The sequence below is a fragment of the Vulpes lagopus genome, chromosome 22, assembly GCF_018345385.1.
Source record: "Vulpes lagopus strain Blue_001 chromosome 22, ASM1834538v1, whole genome shotgun sequence".
Taxonomy (NCBI): domain Eukaryota; kingdom Metazoa; phylum Chordata; class Mammalia; order Carnivora; family Canidae; genus Vulpes; species Vulpes lagopus.
The window spans coordinates 9,928,045-9,940,352 of NC_054845.1; the positions used below are offsets into that span (position 1 = coordinate 9,928,045).

General features: G+C 42.5%; 1 protein-coding gene and 1 pseudogene across 1 annotated transcript in view; both read left to right on the top strand.

Moving 5' to 3' along the window:
* Positions 1-4,232: 4,232 nt before the first annotated feature.
* On the top strand, positions 4,233-5,195 carry LOC121480736 (annotated as a pseudogene).
* A 1,418-nt stretch (positions 5,196-6,613) lies between these two features.
* LOC121480828 (aldehyde oxidase 2) overlaps positions 6,614-12,308 on the top strand; it is a 73,479-nt gene continuing 67,784 nt past the window's right edge. The window contains exons 1-2 of the mRNA XM_041737742.1: positions 6,614-6,758; positions 7,990-8,051. Coding sequence (XP_041593676.1) covers positions 6,614-6,758; positions 7,990-8,051 — 207 coding nt within the window. The remainder of the gene's footprint in view (positions 6,759-7,989; positions 8,052-12,308) is intronic.

Sequence of the window (12,308 nt, forward strand, 5' to 3'; positions counted from 1 at the left end):
GTCTCAGAAGTGCCAGAATAGAAACCCTTCCCATTCAGACTTCTTCCCTCCAGGACCTTTCATTGTGTACACACACACACACACACACACACACACACAGCATCCAAGTCTCTCCCCAGTTTCAAATATTCCATGAATACAAAAGACTGAGTTGGAAGATTCCACAAACATAGAGAATGGAGCAAACATGAAGAATGTAACTCCCAGTGGTGGCTTACCCAGCGGTGGCTCCCCACTCTAGTCACCTACCAAAGCATTGTTGTCTCCCTTATTTGGTAAGCCTCCAGCTCTTTACAAATATGTGAAACTTGTTTGACTTCAGAGCAAAAACTAAACAGGCAAATGAAAGTATTATACCCAAGTCTCTAAATCAAGCAGGCCACAGCAGACATTACACTGGATCACCCATTCGATCCCCATAATAATATCTTTTCTGTTCTCAACACAGGTGATAGAGAGGAACGTGGACCCAGAAGTCACTCTGCTGACCTTCCTACGAAAGAACTGGATCCTTTTGATCAAAATCTGGGCAGTGTCTATGTTTGCCTTAAAACTTAAACCTGTAATGATGATGAAAACTAATCTCAAAAAAAAAAAAAAAAAAAAAAAGAAAACTAATCTCACCTCTCCATCCCCAGCCAGCTCCACTGGCCCTTACTCTCTTTGCTTTTGGCAGTAGTTAAGGATATTAAGTTAATTGGGCTATTTGGAGAGGATGAAGTTTCCCCAGAGCTTCTTATATCTTGATTTAATAGCAATGAAATAGAAACTAAGCTCTTTACCTCAGTGCTAATTATTCTTTTAAGGGCTCTCCAAATCCCCAGGAGGGTAGTTATATAATAGAGGTTTGTGTTGCATGTAGCCTGCCATGGAGGGAAACCAAATTCTCAAGATTCAGAAAGATCATGTGTCATCGGAAAAGATTGCCTTTCCCTACATCCATCGTCTTATGACCATACCTACCTACCATTTTATATTCTGAATTGTATATCTTCATAATGGCAAACATTTTAAATGGTAAGTCTAATGCATCTCTCAGAGAAGCCAAAGGTAAATAAAGAAATGGCTGAAATAATAAATTGATGGAGTCAACCCATGGACAAGTTTTGTTTAAAAGTCCACATGGTTTTTAGTTATCAATGTTTAAAAATTAGGAAATCTCAAATTTTAGAAAATCAAGATTTTTCAAGTTCTCACGAAAAATGAGAAAATAGTCATTGCTGCATGACAGCCGTCTTCCTGAGTAGAGATGGGACTGTCCCTAGTGCCCTATTTAGAATGAGGCACAAGATCTCCAGTTATACCCAGCCCACTCCACTCATTTACGTACCCTCTCTGATGCTATAACTTAATTTAGATGAATAAGCCCTATGGCTTAAAAAAAAAGTCAGTGATTCTGAAATTTTCTTAGCCAGTCTAATGAATTACATCCAATCTCATAAACTAAACTAGGTGGAAATGGACCACAATTGGGGAGGAGGACGAAAGAGACAGGAAAGAGTCTGAGCCTGGATTTGGGCTTGGACTCAGACCAAGCGACAGCAGAGGGACACTTTAGGTGGAATCTGAAAGTAAGGCTGGGAGTTTTCTCCAAAGGCTCACTCACTTGTTTTCAAATGCAATACAAGTGGACAAAACTAGCAATACATTGAACTGCTAAAAATAAGATCTTCTCTTCTAATTACATGATTGGAACCCAGAATACCTATAATGAAATAGGACTTTTCAAAGTGTTTTTACAGCCATCATCCTATAAGATGCTTATGATAAACCTGTGAAGATAAAGTAGATATTACTTTTCCCTCTTTGCAAGTGAGAAAACAGGCAGAGAAAGGTTAATATGTTCAGTCCCACACAACTAATAAGATCTAAAGTGGCCTTTACTGAGACCTGGCAGACAAATGACTTCCCAGACCTATCCTTTACCCCCAGAAGAAGACCTTCCTTACTTTGACACCCTAGGGAGACAGCTATAATGGGGGTAACATGTGTGCCATGCCATCTTTTCCTTAACCACCCCCCTCTAGTACGCCTCACAGGAACCAAGTATGCCTGTGGAAGAGGAGGCTGCGGTGCCTGTACTGTGATGGTGTCTAAGTATGACCCAGTGTTGGCGAAGATAAGGTATCCTACCCAGAAGCCCAGCAGCCAGAGGGGGTCTTTGTTTCTTTGCCAGGCTTGTATCCTCATCTCAGAGCAAAAAGTCTCTAAGATCTTGTGATTCTAACTCTCTCTAGATCTTCAACCCCTGAAAATCTGGTAAAAGCTATGAGCCCTCTACTCAGAAAGTATATAAACTAGGGACGCCTGGGTGGCTCAGTGGTTGAGTGCCTGCCTTCGGCCAGGGCCTGATCCTGGAGTCCCAGGATCAAGTTCCACATTGGGCTCCCTGCATGGAATCTGCTTCTCTCTCTGCCTATGTCTCTGTCTCTCTCTCTCTCTCTGTCACTCATGAATAAATAAAATTAAAAAAAAAAAAAAGAAAGTATATAAACTAATTATGTTTGCACATAGTTTCAGGGTGATTACAGACTTCCTGAGGCCTATCTATGCATCTCAGTTTAAGAAACCCCAATTTAGGTAAACCATTAATTTTATAGATGAGGAAACTGAAGCTTAAAGAGACAAAATTATGGGCAGCCTGGGTGGCTCAGCAGTTTAGTGCCACCTTCAGCTCAGGGTGTGATCCTGGAGACCTGGGATTGAGTCCCACATTGGGCTCCCTGCATGGAGCCTGCTTCTCCCTCTGCCTGTTTCTCTGCCTCTGAGTGTGTGTGTGTGTCTCCCATGAATAAATAAAAAATTTTTAAGAAGATGAAATTACTTGTTCAAGGTCATACAAGGTTGTAGAACAAGGCCTTGAACCCACATTTTCTGGCTCTGAAGATAATGCCTTTTCTACCACTGGATTGGACCAACCCTGCAAAGTAGGGACCTGGGCCATAATTGCATCCTTAATTAAGGGCCAGTTTCAGGACTTGGGCTGCTCCCAAATCCACTGGCCCAAGAAATCAAGAAATGGTCTCAGAACACATGCCATTCCATGCCATTCTGTTGAATGATCTTATCCAGAGAGGTTTTTGTTTTGTTTTGTTTTGTTTTTAAGATTTTATTTATCTATTTATTTGAGAGAGAGAGAGAGAGAGAGGAGAGAGAATGAGTGAGGAGGCAGTTTCAGAGTGAGAGAGAATCCCAAGCAGACTCCCTGCCAAGTGTGGAGCTCCATGCCGGGCTCAATTCCAAGACCCTGAGATCATGATCTGAGCCGAAATCAAGAGTTGGAAGCTCAACTGACTGAACCACCCAAGCACCCCTCATCTAAAGAGTTTAAAATTAACAAGCAAAAAATTCTCAAATGTAGGCATAAAAGACGTAAGTGTGCTTTTTACCTGTTATGGGGTCAATATCCTAATGAACACTAGTTGAAGTCGAATCATACTCCTAGTGACGTGAGTCCATTCCCATTGAGTCCAGACCCAAGTGGGTCTGTATAGGCTTAGAACATTTTTCTGAAGTTCAGAATGCCCAAGTTCCCTCTAAGGGTCCTCAATTCTTACAGATAGTACAGAATCAGCAGAGATAACTCTAAATTCTTCCTCCCTGTGACCCCTCCAGTTCCCCATCCCTCAGGCTGAATGATAGGCTTGAGGGAGGGGGATGGTTTCTGCTGCCCTCCTTGGTTCACTGGTTTTCCAAGGGGCAGGACTGTGTTACTCTCCTTGTTTTTCATTGTGTTCCTCGTATCAAGACACTTCTCCATTACTGCATGCCTGGTGCCAATCTGCTCTCTGTATGGGAATGCTGTCACCACCGTGGAAGGTGTTGGAAGCATCAACACCAGGCTTCACCCTGTGCAGGTAAGAGCACAGTGTAATTTTCTCACTTCTTAACTCTTTCTTTTTAACCAACACTGTGTTACTGTGTTACCTGGAGCTTCTGGGTTGTGACCAGGCAAGTAAAAGCTTTGGATGCATACTGATCAAGATAATAATATTTAAGGGATTGAAAGAAAGATGAAAATCCACTCACATTTTATTAGATGATCATCTTCTTTCTTACTTTTTCCATTAGAATGATAAGCGGGATTATCAAACATTCACTAATGCCTATGTGACTACAGGCTGGAATAAATATTGTACAAAGGATATTATTCATAGAATAAAATGTCACCTTTTTCTGCCCCTGGACGCCGCCGAGTAAGCATCGTTAAAGTCTCCCCTCCCACTGCCGTCATGTCTAAGTCAGAGTCTCCCTAAGAGCCCGAGCAGCTGCGGAAGCTCTTCATTGGAGGTTTGAGCTTCGAAACAACCGATGAGAGTCTGAGGAGCCATTTTGAGCAATGGGGGACGCTTACGGACTGTGTGGTAATGAGAGACCCCAATACCAAGTGCTCCAGAGGCTTTGGGTTCGTCACGTAGGCCACCGTGGAGGAGGTGGACGCGGCCATGAACGCTGGGCCGCACAAGGTGGACGGAAGAGTCGTGGAACCAAAGAGGGCTGTCTCCCGAGAGGATTCTCAAAGACCCGGTGCCCACTTAACTGTGAAAAAGATTTTTGTCGGTGGCATTAAAGAAGACACTGAAGAACATCATCTAAGAGATTATTTTGAACAGTATGGGAAAATTGAAGTGATTGAGATCATGACTGACCGAGGCAGTGGCAAAAAGAGAGGTTTTGCTTTTGTGACCTTTGACGACCACGACTCTGTAGACAAGATTGTCATTCAAAAATACCATACTGTGAATGGCCACAACTGTGAAGTAAGGAAAGCCCTATCGAAGCAAGAGATGGCTAGTGCTTCGTCCAGCCAAAGAGGCCGAAGTGGTTCTGGAAACTTTGGTGGTGGTCGTGGAGGTGGTTTTGGTGGGAATGACAACTTTGGTCGTGGAGGGAACTTCAGTGGTCGAGGTGGCTTCGGTGGCAGTCGAGGTGGTGGTGGATACGGTGGCAGTGGGGATGGCTATAACGGATTTGGTAACGACGGAAGCAACTTTGGAGGTGGCGGAAGCTATAACGATTTTGGCAATTACAACAATCAATCCTCAAATTTTGGACCCATGAAAGGAGGAAATTTTGGAGGCAGAAGCTCTGGCCCCTATGGTGGTGGAGGCCAATACTTTGCCAAACCACGAAACCAAGGTGGCTATGGCGGTTCCAGCAGCAGCAGCAGCTATGGCAGTGGCAGAAGGTTTTAATTACTGCCAGGAAACAAAGCTTAGCAGGAGAGGAGAGCCAGAGAAGTGACAGGGAAGCTACAGGTTACAACAGATTTGTGAACTCAGCCAAGCACAGTGGTGGCAGGGCCTAGCTGCTACAAAGAAGACATGTTTTAGACAATACTCATGTGTATGGGCAAAAAACTCGAGGACTGTATTTGTGACTAATTGTATAACAGGTTATTTTAGTTTCTGTTCTGTGGAAAGTGTAAAGCATTCCAACAAAGGGTTTTAATGTAGATTTTTTTTTTTGCACCCATGCTGTTGATTGCTAAATGTAATAGTCTGATCATGACGCTGAATAAATGTGTCTTTTTTTAAAAAAAAAAAAAAAAAAAAAAAAGAATAAAATGTCAGAGGCAAACAAGATAAAGCTCAGGATCATTCCCTATGGCATAGGATATCTTGGGAGTAAAATTAAAACTGAGGCTGACTGTACCAGAGCACAAGGACAATCATTTCCCCACATCTTAATCTGAAGCTGGAACAGAGAGACTGTTTTTAAGAGAACTGTGACAGGCATTGACAGAAAACACACTGTCTCCTCTGTCATTGTCACAAAGAAGGGAGATAGAGAACTGAAGAATCATAGGTCCAGATCCACCAACACTGCAAGTGCTTCCAGCAGGAGGAGCCCCGAGGGTCTCTGCATTTCACAAGTGAGAATTAACTCCAGGAAAGGTCAGTGAAGGCAAAGGACCCAGCAGAACTTACTAGAGTGTCTGGGGAGATCAGAGAGGATTACACTGAAATCTAGAACAAGGATTCCCAAACTTTAATGTGCTAAGAATCATCTGGGAACTTGTTAAAAATAAAGATCCTGAGTCAGGACGTTTGGACCAGAGGCCTGAGATTTTGCACTTCCTGCAAGCTCCCAGGTGGAACCAACACTGCTGGTCCATGGACTACACTTTAAATAGCAGGGATCTAGGACACAGATCAAAATCTTGGATCTTTGAAAGTAGAACTCCTTTTGAACTAACACAAAAGAATTTGAAGAAGAAAGTAAAGTGAGGTCAACAGTAAGTAGTCTCCAAATTAATCAAAAAGAGGTGGCCCCATGGTCAGAATCAAGATATGGAGATGCTCAGGAAAATAGTTTTTGAAACTTACACATACTTTCCTTATAATTACTGATTTCTGGAGAATTCTTACTCTGAGAATAGAAACTGCGCGCCGCTAATTCCCAGTTAGAAGGATCTGAGCTTGAAAGCTGAATGTGATGATAGAATATGGCTTCTGAGTCACCTCCTCCAGAGCAGCATAGGAAAGGGGATGCTGGCCATCACTGAACAAGGGGAGGGGTGCACTGCTCAGGGACTGGGTTCCACCATGATAAGGGTGGGGCTGAATGTAGACTTTGGTGAGGGGTAGTGACAGCAGAAACACCTGTGATCATGCACATGTCCTTCCAGGAGAGGATCGCCAAGAGCCATGGCACCCAGTGTGGGTTCTGCACCCCCGGGATGGTGATGTCCATGTACACACTGCTTAGGAACCATCCACAGCCCTCAGAGGAGCAGCTCACAGAAGCCCTGGGAGGTAGGTCTTACACGAGAAAACACCACCACCTGCCTGAGGCTAGGTGGGAATCATGCTTCACACTGCTCCACCTCACTCCTGAGGCCATCCCAAACCCACTGGGATGTTTCTGAGGTAGCCACAGCTCACCTAGGAGCGGAGAAGAATGCCAGAGTGCTGGCTGGAGAGGCGTGCATGGAACACATTATGTGTGGACCACACACCCATCTTGACCTCTCACTTCTCTACGCAGTGACCTATTTGGCTGCCTTCACTAAAGCTGTCATAACAAAGTGCCACCAGCTACATGAGCTAAAACAACAGGAATTTATTCTTTCACAGTTCCAGAGGCTACAAGTCTGAAACCAAGGTGTCAGCAGGATGGTTTTTCCTTGCCTCTTCTTTGTTTCTGGTGGTTGATAGGCATCCTGGCATTCTTTGGCCTACAGATGCGTCACTACAGTCTCTGCCTCAGTCTTCTCATGGCCTTCTCCCTTTTGTACCTTTGTCCAAATTTTCCTTAGGATGGATTAGGATGGGCCCGAATCCAATATGACCCCAATTTAACTTGAATATATCTACAGAAGACCTATTTCCAAATAAGATCACATTCATGGGTTCCAGGTGTTAGAACTGCAACATATCCTTTTTTGGAAGAAACAATTCAACTCACAACCCTTCACATTTTGAAAGGATGCTTTAAATTTTCCAGTGGGTTTACGTTACTAAAGAGGATTGCCTACTCATATCCATTTTTGCAGGATCAATAAATACCATTTTCAAGCTCATCAATCTCTAAACAAGTCATCTATTAAAAACACAAATTCTTAGATTGAGACCTGAAGAGTGAGCACAGACACACCCTCATAATCTGCCAGTTGCTGGCAGCTGCTTCCTTTATTCTCTTGGCCCCATTACAGAAAATGATACAGTGCCTTAGAAATGGCCTATATTTTCTTGTTTTAAGATTCCCTGTATCTTATATAAATACATGTTGAATGAACGAATAAACTAATAGAATGAATTCAAATGAGCTCACCAGATAGATGATCCTCTTCTATAGGACAAAGAATAAAACTGGAATTGATATGGTAGAAAGGTTCATATTCTAAGAAGAGGAAAAAAGCATTGAACAATCTGGAAGATATTTAAACATTCTCAAAAAAAGAAAACTCAACCTAGATCTGTTTTAACTTTCAAAAGAAACCAGTAAAAATAAAGCCTACTGATAAGCGTGCTTCTTCTCTGTAAGGTAATCTTTGCCGCTGCACTGGGTATCGGCCAATTCTTGCAAGTGGAAGGACCTTCTGTGTGGTGAGTAGGTGACTGGGGATACCGTACAGAGCAAGAATGACAGTGACAGGGGGGATCCCTGGGTGGCGCAGCGGTTTGGCGCCTGCCTTTGGCCCAGGGCGCAATCCTGGAGACCCGGGATCGAATCCCAGGTCGGGCTCCCGGTGCATGGAGCCTGCTTCTCCCTCTGCCTGTGTCTCTGCCTCTGTGTGTGTGTGTGTGTGTGTGTGTGTGTGTGTGTGTGACTATCATAAATAAATAAAAAATTTAAAAAAAAAAAAGAGTGACAGCTTGTCAAGGCTGGGAATACAGGGGGTTGAATTGTTTAGATCATCGAATAAGACTACAAGGGAGACCAAGTGTGTTATTTCCAACTGACTCATGAAAATTTTAGCTATTTGTTGAGGCTAGGGCGAAAGTTACACCACCTCTGATGTTCCACATCCCATCACAAAGGGAAGTTGGGTGATCTAACCAGACATCCAGATATCTTCCATGACTCATTAAGCGAAGCATCAGAACAGAACAAGTAGGAGGGCTCCAGCAAACCCAAGGAGATGAGCAAAGGTATGGAATTTACTTTGGAGAGGCAAGGTTAGTTCCAAGAATCCAGACTGGCTGGCAAAGTGTAAGCAGATAAAGAAGCCAAATATACAAAGTGGAATCCACAATTCACCCTAAGTACAAGAACACAGGGAGTTTCCTCCATAACACTGGGTACTTCACTGGGCTGCTGTGAAGATCAAATGAGAAATCGTGGGCAAAGCATGCAGCAGAGTCCTGGCTGGCACCTAGTTGCTACTGTTTACTGACCATGCTGTTGAGGCGGGATGGATGTGGGCAGTACTGCCTTTATGCCCAAGCAAGGGGGACTCCATATTTTGGAGGGCACTTTGCTGGTCCTCCCCTAGCCATTCTTGGGAGACCATGGAGCCAAGGTGAGTTGTTCAGCTAGACCTTTCACCCTTTTCTAGACCATGCTCCCGATATGGTCTTGACCCCATTCCCAGGCCTGACACCAATGTCTTCCTGAGCCCATCTTCCTAGGGAAGATCATAATGATAGCCAGTGTGTGTACCCCTAGGTTAAATGGTAGCCAACAAACTGGCTGTTTCTGGAGAAAGTGGATACAGCTGAGGCATTCTGACTGGGATGCACACCCACATGTTTGAGGCTCCTCGATACAGAACAGAGCCAGGGTAGGAAGAGGAGGGCAGCAGGCCAAGGCCGGGGCGTCCATTTATACTCTTGCTCTAGTTCCACAAATAGTATAAGAGGTGGGCCTGGTCGTAGGTCAGTAGGTGTATCCCTCTCTCCAGAGCCAGGCGTGTCCCAGACTTCTACTGCCACATGGGGGAGCCAAAGTTGATGAGCTGAGAAATAAAATCAATAGCTTGTAAACCCATTAAATTGCCAGTGTAAGTGAAGCACTTGTCAAATATGAATAAAGGAAGTTAAAAGAAACCTCTCTCCCTCTGGAATATGGATGTTATGCACCTTTCTGGACACAGACTCTGGGGATAAAGGCAAAAAATGTGGTTGGAGACCTACCCTGTAGCCAGCTGGCCCCAGGGACTTTAATGGGTGAAAGAAACTGTGCCCTGGCAGGAATATGTGAGGCTTATATCTACTAGGTCAAGAAAAAACTGGCTACCTCTGTCATAGTTAGCTCATGGCCCATTGTGAATGTTCTCAGAGCTCTGAGTAAGAGAGGAAGCTCTCGTCACTGGACCCGGGTGGTTTTGCCTTTTGGACAGAGTTAGGAAGATGGTACCCTGAAGCATTCGGGCAGAGAACTGGGGTGTCTGAAAGTATTTTACTAGACACTGCGGAGAAACTTTTTAAGGAAGAAAATACTAGAGGTAAGTTTGGAGTAAATGGGAATTGAAGGAACTAGTAAATGGAAACCTGCTGTAAAATTCATCAATTGCCCATTCATTCCCAGCTAATCCCATACAGATCACATATGTCTAGAAGACTTGGTTCCAAAGTAGTTTCTTTTTTTTCTGCCTTTATTTTTTTTTCTTTTGTTTTAAATATCTTTATAGAAATGATAATATTCAATGTTGTTGAATCTTACAAATACTAGAGAATGAATAAATCATCATTGCCCTAAAAAGCATTATATCAATTAATTCTACCACTAGGAATTCACCTAGAAAAAAAGGTATACACAAAGCTTTCCATGTAATGAACAGAAATGTCCATTATGTTACTTATAATTATACAATGTAGAGAAAAAAACCTGTGTATAATAATAGCAAATGTTATGAATATATTATAGACAAACCAGAAGATTGACTAATATATGATTGGCAAAATTAAATTTTAAAGACATTTTAATGATACAGAAGAAGATTTGCAACATAAGTGAATAAACATATAAATGAACAAAACAATAAGCAAATAAATGAACAAAAAGGCAAAATAAAAAGTATATTGTACCATAAATATAGTACAAATATATAATATATAACATATATATTCCATATTATTCCATATTATTATGGAATAGGGTAATAATAGTGTCTTCTATGCTTCTCTATATTCTTTATTATTATATGCATTATTATTATGCTGTATATTATATTTTTTGTATATATTACAAATTTTATACATTTCATATGGTCTATATTATCATTTTATTTTTGAAATAAAGCAAAAGAAGAAAGATCTTGTGATTAGCCATGTTCCAGCAAAAACCACCAAAAATGACTACCAAAAGCCTGGGGTCTCACTTATATTGCCGAGCCTTTCGAGGCACACACCCATATACCTAATAAAAAGTTTTTCTCTTTTTTATTAAAAAGTTTTTCATCTCAAGGCATTTATTTCACTGTCCTAGGAGTCAAATGGCTGTCAACAGAGAGGAACAGGAAAATGCTGCTTGGATCCAGGAGGAAATGATTCTTCCTCAGTTGGCAGGGAAAGTGACGTGAGTCCCTCTTTGTTTTGTCCTCTCCCTGAGAATATTGCTTAATGCTGGCTCAGTGTTAAGACTTTGCTTGTAAATGTTGATAGTCATACTCTGCATTACTTCCAAAACTCCAAAGCACATGCATGAATAAAGCACTTTTCATTTGGAACTCAGTAATGGGGTGATTCAAAGCCAGGCTCTGATTTTCTCTTTCAAGTCTCTGGAAGGATAAAAAAAAAAAACCATAAAACCACTCAGACAAGAGAAAAAGACCTGCCCCAGCTATGAGGAGTCCCATCCTTGGCTGAGAAAGGGGTTTTGTGCCTGCCCCACCTACCCACCCAGAGCTGTCCTTTATCACTGTGTCCCCCCCACCTTTGCAGAGAGAGGGCACTGCAACCTCAGGAAGGAAGCCTGTCCAAAGGTACATGGCAAGGGCATGATCATCACAGCTGGGAAAACTAGCCTGAAACATTGTAGTCTCTAGCTTTGCTCTCTGAGAGATTCTAGTTTCTCAAAAAGACTCACTGCCAAGTTCTTAAAGGAATTACTTAGAGAAGTTGGAATAAGGATAAAATAGTCTACTTCCTATAGACAAGGAAATCTGAGAACAGAGCTGTCCTTAGATGAAACTGAGCCCATCATCCCCCTGCTGTAATTATTTCTATCCCACACACCTACCTTGTTCCCATTCATGGCCTCCCACTGTGACCTCATTTTGGTCTGAAGAAAGTGTGCAGTGAAATAGAGAGCGTTATTGCCAAAGAAGGTTGGCTGCACCCCCACCCCACAACTACCTCACAGAGGATCAGTGCACCTCAGAGGAGTCCATACATTCTAAAGTCTGGTTCTCAATTTTGCAGCCTCAGGGAGTCAATCTGGGCAATGACTGGGCTCTGGAGATCATGTGATTCACTTTAACCAAACTTGAAAAAACATGATATTTAAATTGGAATGTGCCCTAATATTTATTTACAGAAACACAATTTTAAAGTGGATCTTATGGTCACTGAGCTGCATGTTCTTTCCCTATAGGAGAACACACATAGGAAGCCACGTTATAATGAGGTTGCTCAGTGAGCATGGATGCAGAGTAATTGGGTAATTTTAAGGGTAATTGGGTAATATAGAAAACCCCTCTCTTCCACCAGGGTAGACCGCTGGATGGCGGGTGTCTGCCCCATGACTCTCCCTTCTCTTAAAGCTCTGTTAAGATCTTCTATTATTAAGTCCTGGCCTAACACTTGATTGGATGAACTTTTAATTCCTCAGATCTGATTCATTATGCTTGTTTTACATTTTCATTCTCAAACACAATCTTATTTCTAGGTTTTAGAGATACACCACATAATTGCCCCCGG